Genomic DNA, 15298 nt, shown 5'->3' on the forward strand with positions numbered 1-15298 from the left:
TTATATCTAATTTTTAATATAATCATTCAAAAGTTTTATTCTTTACTTCATTCACTATTTTCTTATCTTCTTTCTTGGCTATTGTATATTTTTTTAAGTTTTCCTCATTCTTACAAATATATAATTTCTTATAATTTGTTTGTTTTTTTTCTTCACTTTCTTTTATACTTTCTCATTTTACCATTAAGATTCTTTATTTAGTGTGGTGCATGTCCCTTTGACTCACCGAGTATACTCTTAGCTACTATTTTCAACTTTGATATTATTTTATCCCATATCATATTAGAGTCATCATATATTGCACCTAATGCTTATACTCATACATTCTCCTTAAATATATTTTGCTTCTAATCTTTTTAACATCATCACTTAATTTTAAGAATTATATATATTTTATTTCAATTGATACTATATTTAAGATATATATTTAATACTACTAATCTATATTGAATAATTAAACTTAGATGTACTGATTCTAAATCCATCGTGATTGACTTTGGCCTTATTTTTGGTCCACTTGAGCAAATTTGGCCATAGGGGGTGTAAATGAGACAAGCCGCTCGTGAGCTATTCGAAGCTCGATTCGATAAAAGCTCGTTTGAGCTCGTTTAATTAGGTTTGTTAAGATAAACAAACCAAACTCAAGCTTTACAATATTCAGCTCCTTAGCTCGTGAACATGTTCCTTAAGCTCATGAATCAATTTTTAAATAAAAAAATAATAGTTTTGATATTAAATTAATATATTTTACACTCTACTTATGAAAAATATAAATAAATATATTAAATTTATTGATTAGAATAAAATTATAAATTTTAACAAGAATATTATAATTTTTAAAAAATATATAATTTAATTTTTAATGAATATTTAAATTTATAATTTATATTTATTAAACTCGTTTAGGCTCGATAAAAGCTCGAATAAGCTTATGAGCCATGAATATATTCGTTAAATAAAGCTCGAGCTCGGCTCGATTATAAACGAGCCAAACTCAAACATCCAAGAATTCGACTCGGCTCGACTCGATTACACCCCTATCTGACCATAAACAAAAGGAAAGTATATTATTTCAGCTATCAATCCTTTCACTTATGGGCATAAAAGGGCAGTTACATTTTCTAATTTTGGAATTGTGATAGTACTGTGATAAATATACGTATATAAAATGAATTATATAAAAAATATCAAGTTTAATGAATTGAAATTAATTAAGGTAGTTATTAAACTTTTTAATGAAAATATATTTGGAGAATTGGAGTCCTGCACTTCCTTTTTTTTAAAGAAAACAAAATGTAATTAATTTTCATGAAAAACAAGTTTTTAATATTTAATTTGACTTAAAAATGAGTCAAATAATTAATTAAGAAAATGGCGATGCACGGTCGGTCTTCTTGCGTATAGGGCGCACCAACCTCCTCCTCCGGTGGTCTCCCTTCCCTTCTCTCCCACTTTAATGGCGACGACAACGACCTAACTGCAATCTTCTCCCACCTCCCCCTTTCTTCTCTCCTTCCTTCTTCTCTTTCTCTCTTGCGGAGCAGTTGTGTTCGAAGGGAAAGCGATGTCGGACGCGCTCATCAACGGGCTGGCCGGCGCCGGCGGAGGAATCATAGCACAGCTCATCACCTACCCCTTGCAGACCGTGAGCCTATTTTTCTTCTTTCGTCCTTCGCGATCTACTCCTCCTCGCTTCCTCTTCGTGATCGGTCTCGAAAGTTGGGATCTTTCAGGTGAACACTCGGCAGCAGACGGAGCGCGATCCGTCCAAGTCCGCCGCGAGAGACGGCGCCGTGCGTCAGATGCTGGAGGTAGGCGCGATCGTCTACGTACTCGAGTACGGCGCTATTTAGGAGACTGAGTGGGTGGCTTGTGATGTTGTGGATCTCAGGTGGTGAAGCAGGAAGGGTGGGGGCGGCTATACGGTGGTCTGGCTCCATCGTTGGTCGGCACGGCTGCGTCTCAGGTTTGTTGGCCGGCCCTTGCGTCGCTTGCCTTTTCCTTACCTGGCTTTGCCCACCTGGGCCTGTCATTCTCAACCACATTTGTTTGCTTCTTTCTTCGTGATGGAGGCTCATTGCGTCCTCTTCCGTGACTGTATTGTCTGTCCGTTTGTTTGATTTCGTTGTCGTTTGGTTCGAGTCTTCTCTCATCTATCAATTGTTCTTGTGCTTGTTCAGTTCGTAACTTTGAGTTTATCCTACTAAATAACTTAATTTCGTGGAATTTATTAAAATTATTCTGTTGTAATATCCTACTGAAAGCCTGAGATCCAGGTTGTCGATTTGCTGAGATTGAGAGAACCTTTGCATGATATTTTAAACAACAAAGTAGAAGGAATTATTCATTCCAATTGCACTCGGCTATCTTGGCATGAAGGAAGAGGACCATTGGAGCCCTTATCGGTTAACAGAAACTCCATCTTGATGTACAAAGTGCTTTTTGGTGGAAATGCTAGATGGTTCGCAAGCTCTGGATCACCTCCAGGTTGTCGATTTGCTGAGATTGAGATAACCTTTGCATGATATTTTAAACAACAAAGCAGAAGGAATTATTCATTCCAACTGCACTCAACTATCTTGGCATGAAGGAAGAGGACCATTGGAGCCCTTATTGGTTAACAGAAACTCCATCTTGATGTACATAGTGCTTTTTGGTGGAAATGCTAGATGGTTTGCAAGCTCTGGATCACCTCCATGATGATTGAGCTATTACTTAATTATTTCTGTCTAATATTCAACATAATAAGTGGCCTCCGACCCATGCTACATAAATGTCAGAAATAAATAAACTTTTGAAATAGATGGTTGAAATGATAACCGTCTCATATTTCACATAGTGCCTGCTATTCTTTATATCTCATCGGAATTGTCATTTAATTATCTACTTTTGTCTCTGTTGGATCCGGCAGTTGTTTATCCTTAATCCTTTGCACTATGTACCTAATCTAGACGTGCAAATAATTATACTAGTTCAAACATTCCTTCATGAAGGGATTGTGATAATTTTAGTGGTAATCTGTCCTCTTAAGTATTAAAAAATGAAGCTATCAGTTGCTGGTAATCTTATTTCCACTGATTATCTCCAACATCTAATGATTATTTTGAATTTGATTTGATTTAATCACAAAACATATAGTTAGCTCAATAGAACTGTCTCACCATTGTTCACTTGCTTATGTTTTGGGACAGACGTGAAACGACAATTTCTTACGAAATGCCTGAAATGAAACGTGTTTGAGAATTGTCATCTTATTCAAGGGCTATGAGTTTGTTAGATACATTATATGTGATTTTGTTGCATTTTTATTTGCACGAGGCATCTTTATTGAAATTTATTTTTTTGACAGGGTGTTTATTATTATTTCTATCAAATATTTAGGAACAAAGCAGAAACAGCAGCTCAAGAGCGCTGGAGAAAAGGCTCTGGTGATGGATCAGTAGGCATGTTTCAGTCACTTGTTGTTGCTGCACTTGCAGGGTGATTAACTAAGCTGTTAGTTTCTGCTTATAATCTAGTCTAGGATACTACCACCCTGCATCTTGTCTCTCTTGCCTTCTATACCTTTGCTATAATTGCAAGACAATCTCCATGTTTTTCTGTCTTCATGGTTGCAGATGTGTAAATGTTTTATTGACAAATCCCATCTGGGTAGTAGTCGCACGCATGCAAGTAAGAGACTAGTTCTGACTCTACTTACTATTATCCTGTTTTATTAGTCTAGCATTTGATCTTCTAGTGTTATTCTTTTCGGTTCCTGATTCTCAATCTTATGAATCTGATTTCAGATGCTAATATTTGACACCTTGCAGACTCACAAGAAGACAAACTTTGGATCACCTAATCGTGGTTTACAATCACTTTCCAATGATGCTATTGATTTTCCAGTCGTTGAACATCTGCCATACAGAACTAATCATGTGGTATGTGGACTATTAATTGTATAAATTTCCTTTCTCGTTATACTTTGGAGTTGCATTTGCTGTGCATGCATCAAATAAGAAGGAATTAGTTGTAAACAGCTTGAAAGTGATTTATAGTTCTATACTAGAGCCTGTATATATATCCTCCAGAGGGATTGCTCAGATTATACATGACCTTGTTCCTTAAAGCACTAGTTTATAAGCATTACTTTGGTGGAATGCCCTAGTTTAAACACAATCTTGATCTACATTTAGTAAAAGATTAGCTACTTTCATTTTAATATTTGTTTGTAGGATACTTTCATATTAAACCTTGTAATTACAAAGAAAAGCTAACAAAGTAGGGTGCCTATAAGCATGAACTGAAACATTTAACTGAAAAGATTTTTGATCATGCCTTCTGGTAATTTTAGTGGTTGAAATACCATCATTCCATCAATAATTGCACTTGAAACTAGTAATGTTACTTGTGCATTACAATGGCACCCCTAGATTATTAAATATTTTAGGAAGTAAGAAAAGACAATAGAATAACTAATACTTAAGCTGGAATAGGAAAAACCAACAAGATAGGTTAGACTAACAACTTCTATGCATTACACATTTGACTAAGTAATTCAATTTGGTACACTAATGTATGCAGGTCCGTTTGACACATGAGTAAGGTGCATAGTTATTTTTTATTTAAAAAAAAGACCACCTATGGTTTACAATTCCTGTATTGCCTATTAAGGTTCTCTTCTTTCACAAGTTTTGTTTGTCATTTCAGTTGTTTGTGTTATTTACTGAATAGACTTGCTAATTCAGATTCAGGAACTCTATGATGAAGCTGGAATGTGGGGTTTCTGGAAGGGTGTAGTACCTACACTTATAATGGTCAGTAGGATATAAACATAGTTTGTAGGTACCGAGGATAGATCTTAATTATGGCTGCCTTTTTTTTTTTTAGGTTAGCAATCCTTCTATCCAGTTCATGTTATATGAAACTTTGGTAAAGAAAATCAAGAGAAGACGAGATTTAAAAGCAAAAGGTGCTGAAGGATTGACTGCTCTTGAGGTAGACATTATTCATTTGGCCGTACTTTTCCTAGGCAGTTGTAAATTTATTTTTTTTATACATGTCTCTAACTTTTCCTTTTAATAATTTTGGTGAATTTTGTCTCCTTACTTCATTTAGTGATGTTACCTGGATTTTCTATTGTTGAATACTTCCGAAGATTCTCTTGATTGTAGGGATTGAGATTGATCTTGATTGCATTCCCTTGGCGGTAGGGATTGAGATTGATTTTTCTTTTCTCTCCTTATGTATATAAATACCTACATGTAAACATATTAATATAACATAGAGAGATTTTCTCTTCTCCACATGGTATCAGAGCGAGGTTGAAAGGCAAACCATTTTTTTCTCTTTTTGCGCCGTCGAGATCCTTTCATCGCAGCATCACACACGCCTCTTCGCACGCATATCGCAACCCCTCTTCGACAACCGCCCGACGCTGCCGCCCTCCTCTCCTCTTTGTGAACTGACACCGGTGTTTTCCTACGTCGTGAGCACACCGTCCTTCGTCCTCTCCTGCAGTCCGTTGACGAAGAGAGGTTCGGCAGATTAGCAGTTTGGCGACGACAGGGATTATTCTTCCTACAGTTCCATTGTCCTCACTTATCTTCTTGCATCGCTTGAGCCTTTCTTCGCTGTGTGCCCCCTTTCACAGAGCTGATCAATGGCTATCTCTGGCACTCCAAAGTCGGATATTTCAAACTTTACCAACCACATCACTGCACTACTCTCTTCCGAGCAGTTGGATGGTAAGAACTACTCTTTTTGGACCTCTCACATTGAGCTTTGACTTGTTAGACAGGGTTATGAGGCACATCTCACTCACACCAAAGGGATGTCCAAGTCGCCGATCGTCTTCTATGGACAAAGGTTGATGCTCAGTTGTGTTGCATTATTCGAGCCACCATCCATCCATCTGTTAGGAATGTCTTCCGCACTCACAAAACCTATAACTCTGTTTGGACATAAGCTCAACAACTCTTTACAAACACCTCTCAACGACTTTATCAGGTTTGTGAAGATCTCATAACCATCCTCAGTGCCCATCAGGTTAAGGATTCAATGTCTACCTATTTAGGTTCAGTCTCTAGTTTTATTTGTGACTTCAATAAACTACTTTCACCTGCGACCACTCCTGTTGCGGAGCTTGAAAATCGGAAGAAATTTTTTGGCTTTATATGATCTGCCCAAAGATTATTATCATGTTCGCGATCAGATCCTGGGCAGCCCTATAGAAGCTACCATGGACAGTATCTGGGCAACTCTCCTCCGTGTCCTTGCCAAAGTCTTGACATTGCCTCCTTCTGTTCCTGTTGACTCGTCAGCTTTGGTCTCTCGAAACAACAACAGACCTCCATCTCGTAAGGGTGGTAGAGGACGCCCTTGGTGTGATCACTGCCATCGACCAGGACACACGATTGATAAGTGTTGGAGTCTCCATGGTCGACCTCCTTATGCTGCTCAGATCACTCAAAGTTCTATCACTTCTTCAACTTCCGCTACATAATTGCCACCGGATCTGGCCCCACCGTCTTCCTATGATAACTTTCTGAAATGGTACAAGGATCATCAGGCTTCAGATTCCACTGTTGCTATCTCACACGCTAGTAATTCCTTTGCTGGCATATCTCGCTCTTCGGGTCCTTGGGTTCTTGACTCTAGGGCCACCGATCATATCACTGGTAATAAATCTCTTTTTTCTTCTCTCTCTACTTCCCGTTATTGACCCATGTCACCATGGCCAATGGTTCCCAAAGTCAGTCCCAGGGTGTTGGTATTGTTCATCCTTCCCCGTCTCTTTCTATTTATAATGTTCTTTATGTTCCCGAAGCTCCCGTTAATTTATTGTCCATGAGCCAACTTACTCGGGCCTTTGATTGTATCATCTCTTTTTCTAAAACTTTTGTTTCCTTACAGGACCGGAGTACGGGGAGGATGATTGGCTTCGGATGTGAGTCTTATGGCCTATACAGGCTTCAACAACCCTCTCTTGTTGGTTTGGCGGCGATATCTCCACTTCTTATTCATGCTCAGTTGGAACATCCAGGTCTGGATAAGTTGAAACAATTACGTCCTAGTCTTTCTCACCTAAAGTCTTTGTTTTGTGAGTCATGTCAATTAGGAAAGCATGTTCGCAGTTCTTTTTTCTCCTCGTACTGTGAGTCAAGCTACGCCCCCTTTTGCTTTGGTTCGTTCTGATGTTTGAGGTCCGAGTCGTATTTCTTCTACATTGGGATCACGATATTTTGTTACTTTTATAGACGATTTTTCTCGTTGTACTTGGTTATATCTGATGAAGGATCATTTAGAATTGTTTTCTATTTTTCAATCTTTTTTCCATGAAATCAAAACTTAATTTGGCATTTCTCTTCGAACTTTGCAAAGTGATAATGCACGCGAGTATCTATCTACTCAATTTCGTACCTTCTTGGCATCTTGGTGTGTTGCATCGCACGTCTTACTCTCATACTCCTCAATAGAATGAGGTTGCAGAACGTAAGAATCGTCATTTCCTCGAGAACACTCGAACTCTTCTTCTCCACTCTCACGTTCCTCATCAGTTTTAGGGCGACGCTGTACTTATTGCGTGTTATCTCATCAATCACATGTCTTCCTCAACACTCCAGGGTAAAATACCTCATAACGTAATTTATCCTCATCGAGCTCTTCATCCTTTACCACCTAGGGTCTTTGGTTCTATATGTTTTGCTTATGCTCTTGATCCTGGCATTGACAAACTCTCTCCCCGGTCTCATAAGTGTGTCTTCCTTAGATACCCCCGGTCTGAGAAAGGGTATTACTCTCCGTCAGTACTTTATCTCTGCTGATGTCACATTCTTTGATTCAGTTCCCTTTTTTTGGGCCTCACGCATCTCCATTCGAGTTCTTTCCTTCTCCACCTGCACTAGTGATTGTCTTTTATCCTCCGGGGGCGTCTCTATCACCTCCAGCCCCATCTCCTCCTTTGCAGGTTTATCGGTGTCATTCTCGCCCTGCTTTGCCACCACCCATCACTGACATTGCCATAGACACATCTTTGGAGCCGAGTCCTTCGGCTCTTCCTCCAGTGTCGTCCCCTAAGTCTAATATTCTCATTGCACTTCGAAAAGGTATGCATTCCACTCGGAATCCTTCTCATTATATTTCCTTGAGTTATCATCGTCTTTCTCCTTCCTACTTTTCTTGTCTTTCTTCCTTGTCGTCTGTCTCTCTTCCAAAGACTGCAGGTGATGCCTTTGCCTATCCAGGATGGAAATGAGCTATGCTCGATGAAATGTGTGTCTTGCAACGTAGTGGGACTTGGAACCTCGTTTGTCTACCACCTTGGAAGTCAGTTGTTGGTTGTCGATGGGTGTATACGGTGAAAATTGATCCAGATGGCACGGTTGATCGGCTTAAGGCTCGCCTCGTTGCTAAAGGCTATACTCAGATCTTCGGATTGGATTATGGGGGCACTTTTTCTCTTCTTGTCAAGATGTCTTCTGTGCGCCTTTTCCTGTCCATTGTTGCGATTCGACATTGGCTCTTTATCAGTTGGACATCAAAAATGCTTTCTTACATGGTGACCTGCTCGAGGAGGTCTACATGGAGCAACCTCTGTGTTTTGTTGCTTGGGGGAGTCTTCTGATCTTGTTTGTCGCCTATGGAAATCTTTATATGGCCTCAAGTAGTCATCCAAGACATGGTTTGGTAGATTTAGTACTAAAATTTAACAGTTTGGTATAACTCGGAGCAAGGTTGACCATTCTGTCTTTTATCGTTATTCATCTACTGGTTGCATTTACTTAGTAGTTTATGTTGATGATATCGTCATCACAGGTAGTGATCATCTCGGGATTTCACAAATAAACATTTTTTCAAACATTTCCAGACAAAGGATCTCGGTAGACTTAAAAATTTCTTGGGGATAGAAGTAGCACAGTCTAAGATGGGATCATCATGTCCTAAAGGAAGTATGTAATGGATATTCTAGAAGAAATAGGAATGTTAAACTCAAAGACAGTCAACAATCCCATGGATCCTAATGTCAAACTCCTGCTAAATCAGGGGGAGCCTCCTCTAGATCTTGAACGGTACAGACGATTAGTAAGCAAACTAAGCTACCTGACTGTTACTCGTCCGAATCTCTTGTTTGTAGTAAGTGTAGTAAGTCTGTTTTTCAACTCTCCATGCAAGGAACATTGGGATGCTATGACTCGCATTATTCGATATATCAGAGGCGCATCAGGAAAGGGTCTTTTGTATGAAGAAAAGGACATACTCGAGTTGCAGGATATTCTGATGCATATTAGGCAGGATCTTCCACTGATAGAAGATCCACTTCTGGGTTTTGTATATTTGTCGGAGATAACCTTGTTTCTTGGAAAAGCAAAAAGCAGAATGTTGTGACAGGATCTAGTGTAGATGCAGAATATCGAGCTATAACCATAGCTAGTCAAGAGCTTATATGGCTAAAACGGTTCCTTCAAGAACTAAGGTTTGGAGAGGTTACACAAGTATCACTTATATGTGACAACCAGACCGCCATGCCTATTGCCTCGAACTTAGTTTTTCATGAGAGGACAAAGCATATTTAGGTTGACTGTCACTTTATTAGAGAGAAAATCATATCTGGAGAAATATCTATTAGTTTTGTCAATTCACATGATCAACTAGTAGATATATTCACTAGGTCACTGAGAGGTCCCCGAATTGACTACATATGTAACAAGCTTGGTGCATATGATCTATATTCTCCAGCTTGAGGGGAGTGTTGAATACTTTAGAAGATTCCTTTGATTGTAAGGATTATGATTGATTTGGATTCCCTTGATTATTGGGATTGAGATTGATCTTGATTGTATTCTCTTGACCGTAGGGATTGAGATTGATTTTTCTTTTCCCTCCTTAGGTATATAAATACCTACATGTAAACATATTAATATAACATAGATTTTCTCTTCTCCATGAATAATTTTTTACATTCAGTAACAGCTGATTCATTTTTTACATTCAGTAACAGCTGGATGGGTGCCTGAAATCTTTGCGAGTTGTGCCTACCAGAAACTTCAAACTTCTCTCTAGTCTCTCTCTTAATGTCCATTTCAAACACTGACATATAAGATAGCGTTCAGAAATGTTACAGTTTAAATAGATCAGTGCAAATTTGGAAGATTATGACTCCTTCACAAATCAATTAGTCTGATGTTTGCCCCTACTTATGAAATATTATGATGGTGAATTGTCGATATTAACGTCTCTGTTAGTGTCCATGACTCCATGCTTCATATGGATCGAGTCATTTACATTGGTTACTGGGTGGTTTTGTGTATTATATCTTTGCAAAATCAAATGCACACGAACCTTTAGGCAGTATTGACAGCCTTCACCATTTGACTTTATTGAATTAAGCATGAATGCACTGATGTTGCATTTGACTATATGCAGATTTTTATTCTTGGAGCTGTTGCCAAACTTGGAGCTACTGTCGTCACATATCCCCTATTGGTAGTCAAGGTGATGATGATTCTCTCTCTCGTTTCAGTATTTTTTTTTTCATTTATATATATTTATCGATGAACTGATACTTTTATCTTCCACTTGTCCATGAAGATTCAAATTTGAATGCACTTTACTGTGCTACATTGTTTTTTTTTTTTTGTACCAGGCAAGGCTGCAAGTAAAACAAGGACTTATCTGTGATAAAAGGCATCAATATACAGGTCTTTTGAAACAATGACAATTTCTTTCATCGATTTCTTCTCTCTATCGAGATTAATTGTTTGGTGGCATCAATCATCCATTTAAATTTGAGAGTGACTCTGATAACTGAATCAATCAGTGTTGCTCGATTGCTACCTCTACCTGTTTGACTCCCATCCATTGTTTTCCCCTCTCAGGTACATTAGATGCTATCAACAAAATGATGCGATATGAAGGTGTTTCGGGTCTTTACAAGGGAATGGGCACAAAGATAGTCCAGAGTGTATTTGCTGCAGCAGTTCTGTTTATGGTGAAGGAGGAGCTGGTGAGAGCAGCCCGGGTTCTAGTAACGGGCGAGCTCAGACTGATCAAGTCCAAGTCGAAACCTCCATAACTGTATTCTATTTTTCCAAATTTCACTTCCCATTTAAACTATCTTAGAAATTGAAAATCGTGCAAGTTGGAATAGCAAAGTGGCTCATCAGAATTCTTGCAGGAAATAGCCAGGTTTGTGATGGCCTTTGTATGATACGTGAAACGTTCACGTTCACAGAGGACTAAATTGTTGATTGATTCAAATACATTGGTTTATATAGACTCCAGTTGCATTGCAATTTAAAGCATCTTTGCATAGGTTTGCTTGTTTGCTGAACTATCAGTTTCCTTTAGAATCTGAAATTCAACAGCACGAAAATTTTCAACTGCAATTTCATTCACCCAAATGTTATCGTTCAATCAGAAGACACATCATCAGACTCTCGGGAGCTTCTTCTGGAGAATGAGCTCGACACACACTGTATGTAAGAGACCATGTTGTCCAACATATATATTTGAACGACATCCTTCGGTTCATTCCTACACTACAATAGGGTTCATCAACAGCGACATGAGTTGATTCTTGGTTTCTCCATGATCCTCTCCGTACCCATCCCCGTGTTGATAGAAGAATTGAAATGTGCGAGCTACGTTGATTGCAACTCTTTTTAGATGCCCCTCAAGTGAAGTCGTAGTAGCATCATAATCTCTATTGATACACCTCCAATTGGCCTTGATTAGTTCCTTGATTTGTCGACGAGCCACAGCTTCCGAAACACCTCGCTCGTGCATGCAGCACTGAATAGATTTTGGCACATCGCCTCTCTCAATTTCAGCCTATAAACCACAAAGAGCAGAACCTGTAAACTTAACATAGGCAATAAAAACAAACTACTCGACAACAGCATACCGACGAAGTAGCTATATCATCATATAGCCGAGCAAGCGTGCACGAGGGCTTTGCAATGGCAGGGTAATACGAAAAACCACTTAATTCTCGTTGAGTTGACTCTTCGGCCATGCAGTAAGCACTAGTGAGAGTCACATGGACCGATATCGACATCCACGCATTGTCTAAGTATTCATCGAGTGTTGGTGTGTAGCCGGAGTGGTACCATTTGGCTTCCACTAAATATGCTTTGCACAAGTCCACCCACTGAAAACAAACCAAAAAAACATAAGCATTAATTAGGTGACTGATCAGTCTAAATCTTTGTATATCACTTTGCTCACTGCTCTCTTGAGGTAAGGCAACACATTGAAGCCCTTGTGTTTCATGATCTCATAAGCAGCATCATTCACTGTGTTAAAGATGGCAAGAAATAAGATCTTCATGTAGTCTGGAAGCTCGTCAATTGCATTAACATCCCATCTGAAGTTAATCAGTTCAGTCAGTGATGTAAGTAAAGTTCATGTATCTAAAAAATTAGAAAGACACCCTTAATTTATGTTTACCTATCAATGAGATGAGTGAAGAGTTGAAGCTCATCCAAAGTGCCATAGACATCATAAACATCATCAATCATTGTGACAAAGCATACTCCTTTTGTCTGTGCCTCTCTGAAGCTCCAGTACTGAGGCTCAAATGCCCAGCCCACAGTCCACAGGTAGCTCTCAGCCAATCTGTCTCTGGAAAATGGAAGCTTCTCAGCGAGTCCAAGCTCTGTCCACCATCTGTATCGTTATCATGCACAAATTTAACATTAGTTTGGATCGAACTATGTGTCTTGTTAAATATAAACTAACTATATGTTAGGAGGTTCTTCTTTTCTTCTTTAGGGGTTGTATTTGACTCTTAGAGAGAAATAGATGACGAATAAAATAGGATCTATATATGTCCGATTTGATCACCTCATTTGAGCAAATAATTGACCAGACAACAATTGGCTTGACTTAGCTTGCTTCTGATTACTTGACCATCCTATCCAAATCACGTAGCCTACTTCTGATCGACTACCCACTCAATCCAATTAAACATATCTAATCTATTATATTTATTATAAATTTAGAATAACAATTCCATGAAAATAAATAAGCTAGACAATAAGTCAAGTGATTTTTGCAACTAAATATAGAAATATTATTACCTAGAGACTGCTCCGAGTTCTTTTTTGTAGATGCTTTGAAGTGCATTGAAGTCTAGAATGGCAAATTCAAGTAGATTAGGGTTTATGCTCATGGCCTCTCTTTGGCACACTCCAATGAACCACTTGGTGTGCCATCTCTCCATCCTCCAATTCAATGGAAGCTCCAAAGCATGGCCCACCTTCTCCCTGACCATTCCATCAACAAGCCTACTACTCTCCAAGAGACCCTTGAGGTGCTCAATCGTGAACTCCGTGGCCTCATGCAGCACCTCCTCTTCTTCTTTGGCAAAGTAAGAAGCCTCATACAAGGCAAGCATTCCTTCAACATCGCTCTTTAGACACTCTGTGAAATGGCCTCGCTCATCTCTAAATTTGTCAAAAATATCTTCAATATTCGACAAACAAACAAACAAACAAACAAATCAGTATATATTGCACATATGAGTGCACACAATGCTTGAGTCATAATTATGATACCCAAAATATTCTTCTGTACTCCACCTTAGAGTAGCTTAATCAAAGCTGCTGCTCCAAGATGATGCAGCTTTAATTTACACAACATTTCTCGTACCTTAGAACAAGTTGCTTCAGTACTTTGGAGCAGATTTGGTCAAAGATGCTCCAAGGTGGAGTATAGAGGGGGTGTTTTGGGTACCAAATTAAAATTAGAGTGTATCTCCAAAATGAAGCTCAATTAACTTTAATCAAAGCTGCTTTAATTTAATATCTCGGGTAATAATTAAATTACGGATATAGCATTATTTTGATAATTTTTAAAAGAGTGGCTATTTGATAACTCACCTTGAGAAATAGACAAGTTATTTTGCCTGAGAAGCCTGAAGAGAAGTGCAGAGGCATGAAGGCTATCCCCAAACTTCCAACTCAAGTCTTCAAGCGATGCATGAAGAGCCGTCAAAGAGTCTGCAATATCCTTCCTGAAATGGTAAGCCACTCCAAGCTGCTGCAGCTGGTCGATCAGCCGAAGCTGCTCCTCCACCTCCTTTTCCTCCCACATCACTTTCCTAATTCTCTCCTTCAGCAACCTCATTCTGCTTCGCTGCGGCTGCTGCTGCTGCTGCTCCTCCACCTGCAATTAGTTTCACTGCACATTATATATTGAACGTGAAGGTAGTCGAAGGAGGAGGATTGCATTGTGCCATTATATTGTCTACTGACCGCCGGAGAGTTGGCGGTGAGTGCTTGTATGTGGTCGTCAGTCCATAAGCTGGGCTGGTAGTTGGCTGATCTCCTTGACTCTGGCGAGGGCCCGGCGGCGGCGCGGCACGTGAGGGTGGTGGTGGAGGGGCGAAGAGCAGGGAGCTGCCGGACGGAAGGCGAGTGCAGCAGTGGAGCAGCGTGAAGGTAAAGCGACATGATCGCTGTGCTGGGAGAAGCAGATCTAGCACATGGAGTCGTATGGTATGTATAATGTGCGTTGAGTGTTGACGATATGATCTCATAAGAAATGAAAATGGGCACTAAAAAATACGATAATATTAATGTATCGAGCCACGCTATTCTCGTGACGGAGGGAAAATACCGTGACGGACACGTGCGAGTTGCAGGTAGGGAATCTTTTCTGATTGTGGATTTGAAAAATCAGGAGGTGCGAGACGGTGGCTGTGTTTGAAAACGGAAGCGCCTACCGAAACAATTTGTTATCAGAAAATTAAAATTGCGCTTGTTTTAAAAATATATAAATATATATTATAGTCTAAAAATCAAATGACACGGCTATTATAAAGGATATTTATATGTATATATATATATATATATTTTTCGAAGTACTATTTATTCTTTACATTCTTAAATTATTATTATTATTATTATAGGTGCTGTCAAATTGTATTTTTCTAAGTCTTATCAAATTGTATTGTATGCATATACTATTAAATTACACCGTACATTTTATTAAACTATATTCTAAGTTCTACCATGTTACTATCAAGTTTGTGTATTTAGCTGCGACAAACATCTAGTTGACAAAGAGTAAATGACCAGAGCCTTTTCAATTTTATTCGAAAAAATTAATCAACACACATAAAATTTTATATATATATATGGCTATATTTATAGTTCTGATCGGGACGTTTAGAAAGGCTCCAGGTACCTAGAAAGAGATAAACTTTTATTTCCGTCGTAACGGGACGTGCCACATCGCATTTGGATAAAATTCCTGATTCGGGCCCTCGGAAGGATTCCGGGCACCCGGACCGTGCAAATAAGGCTCCCCC

General features: G+C 39.0%; 3 protein-coding genes across 4 annotated transcripts in view; 1 reads left to right on the plus strand and 2 right to left on the minus strand.

The window, feature by feature from the left end:
* The window catches only part of LOC121971456 (delta-1-pyrroline-5-carboxylate synthase 1-like), a 64138-nt gene that overhangs the window by 21751 nt on the left and 27089 nt on the right, over positions 1-15298 (minus strand). The window lies entirely within an intron of this gene.
* Positions 1368-11276, plus strand: LOC121971458 (peroxisomal nicotinamide adenine dinucleotide carrier-like). The gene is made up of 11 exons (XM_042522738.1): positions 1368-1645; positions 1734-1811; positions 1892-1966; positions 3350-3480; positions 3618-3672; positions 3813-3923; positions 4731-4799; positions 4873-4980; positions 10408-10476; positions 10628-10682; positions 10860-11276. The coding sequence occupies exons 1-11, from the start codon at positions 1565-1567 to the stop codon at positions 11054-11056; spliced, it is 1029 nt and encodes a 342-aa protein (XP_042378672.1). The 5' UTR covers positions 1368-1564; the 3' UTR covers positions 11057-11276.
* On the minus strand, positions 11342-14526 carry LOC121971457 (terpene synthase 10-like). 2 transcript variants are annotated; one of them, XM_042522736.1, is made up of 7 exons: positions 14241-14526; positions 13866-14151; positions 13065-13449; positions 12433-12651; positions 12202-12349; positions 11888-12133; positions 11342-11814 (listed from the first exon to the last, which is right to left on the minus strand). In XM_042522736.1, exons 1-7 carry the CDS (start codon positions 14436-14438, stop codon positions 11518-11520), a joined length of 1779 nt encoding a protein of 592 aa, XP_042378670.1. In that variant the 5' UTR covers positions 14439-14526; the 3' UTR covers positions 11342-11517. The 2 variants fall into 2 exon arrangements, with proteins under 2 accessions (XP_042378670.1, XP_042378671.1); XM_042522737.1 differs by having other exon boundaries at positions 12211-12349; positions 14241-14525.

This window comes from Zingiber officinale, chromosome 4A (genome assembly GCF_018446385.1).
Source record: "Zingiber officinale cultivar Zhangliang chromosome 4A, Zo_v1.1, whole genome shotgun sequence".
Lineage (NCBI taxonomy): Eukaryota > Viridiplantae > Streptophyta > Magnoliopsida > Zingiberales > Zingiberaceae > Zingiber > Zingiber officinale.

Bases quoted from the DNA above. Each gene is read 5' to 3' on its own strand.
- LOC121971458 (XM_042522738.1), top strand. From the start codon at position 1,565: ATGTCGGACGCGCTCATCAACGGGCTGGCCGGCGCCGGCGGAGGAATC. The intron at 3,481-3,617 runs GTGATTAACTAA...TCATGGTTGCAG, and splicing joins GTTGTTGCTGCACTTGCAGG to ATGTGTAAATGTTTTATTGA. The intron at 4,981-10,407 runs GTAGACATTATT...GACTATATGCAG, and splicing joins AAGGATTGACTGCTCTTGAG to ATTTTTATTCTTGGAGCTGT.
- LOC121971457 (XM_042522736.1), bottom strand. From the start codon at position 14,438: ATGTCGCTTTACCTTCACGCTGCTCCACTGCTGCACTCGCCTTCCGTC. The intron at 12,652-13,064 runs GTAATAATATTT...ATAACGATACAG, and splicing joins GAACTCGGAGCAGTCTCTAG to ATGGTGGACAGAGCTTGGAC. The intron at 12,350-12,432 runs GTAAACATAAAT...GATTAACTTCAG, and splicing joins TTCACTCATCTCATTGATAG to ATGGGATGTTAATGCAATTG.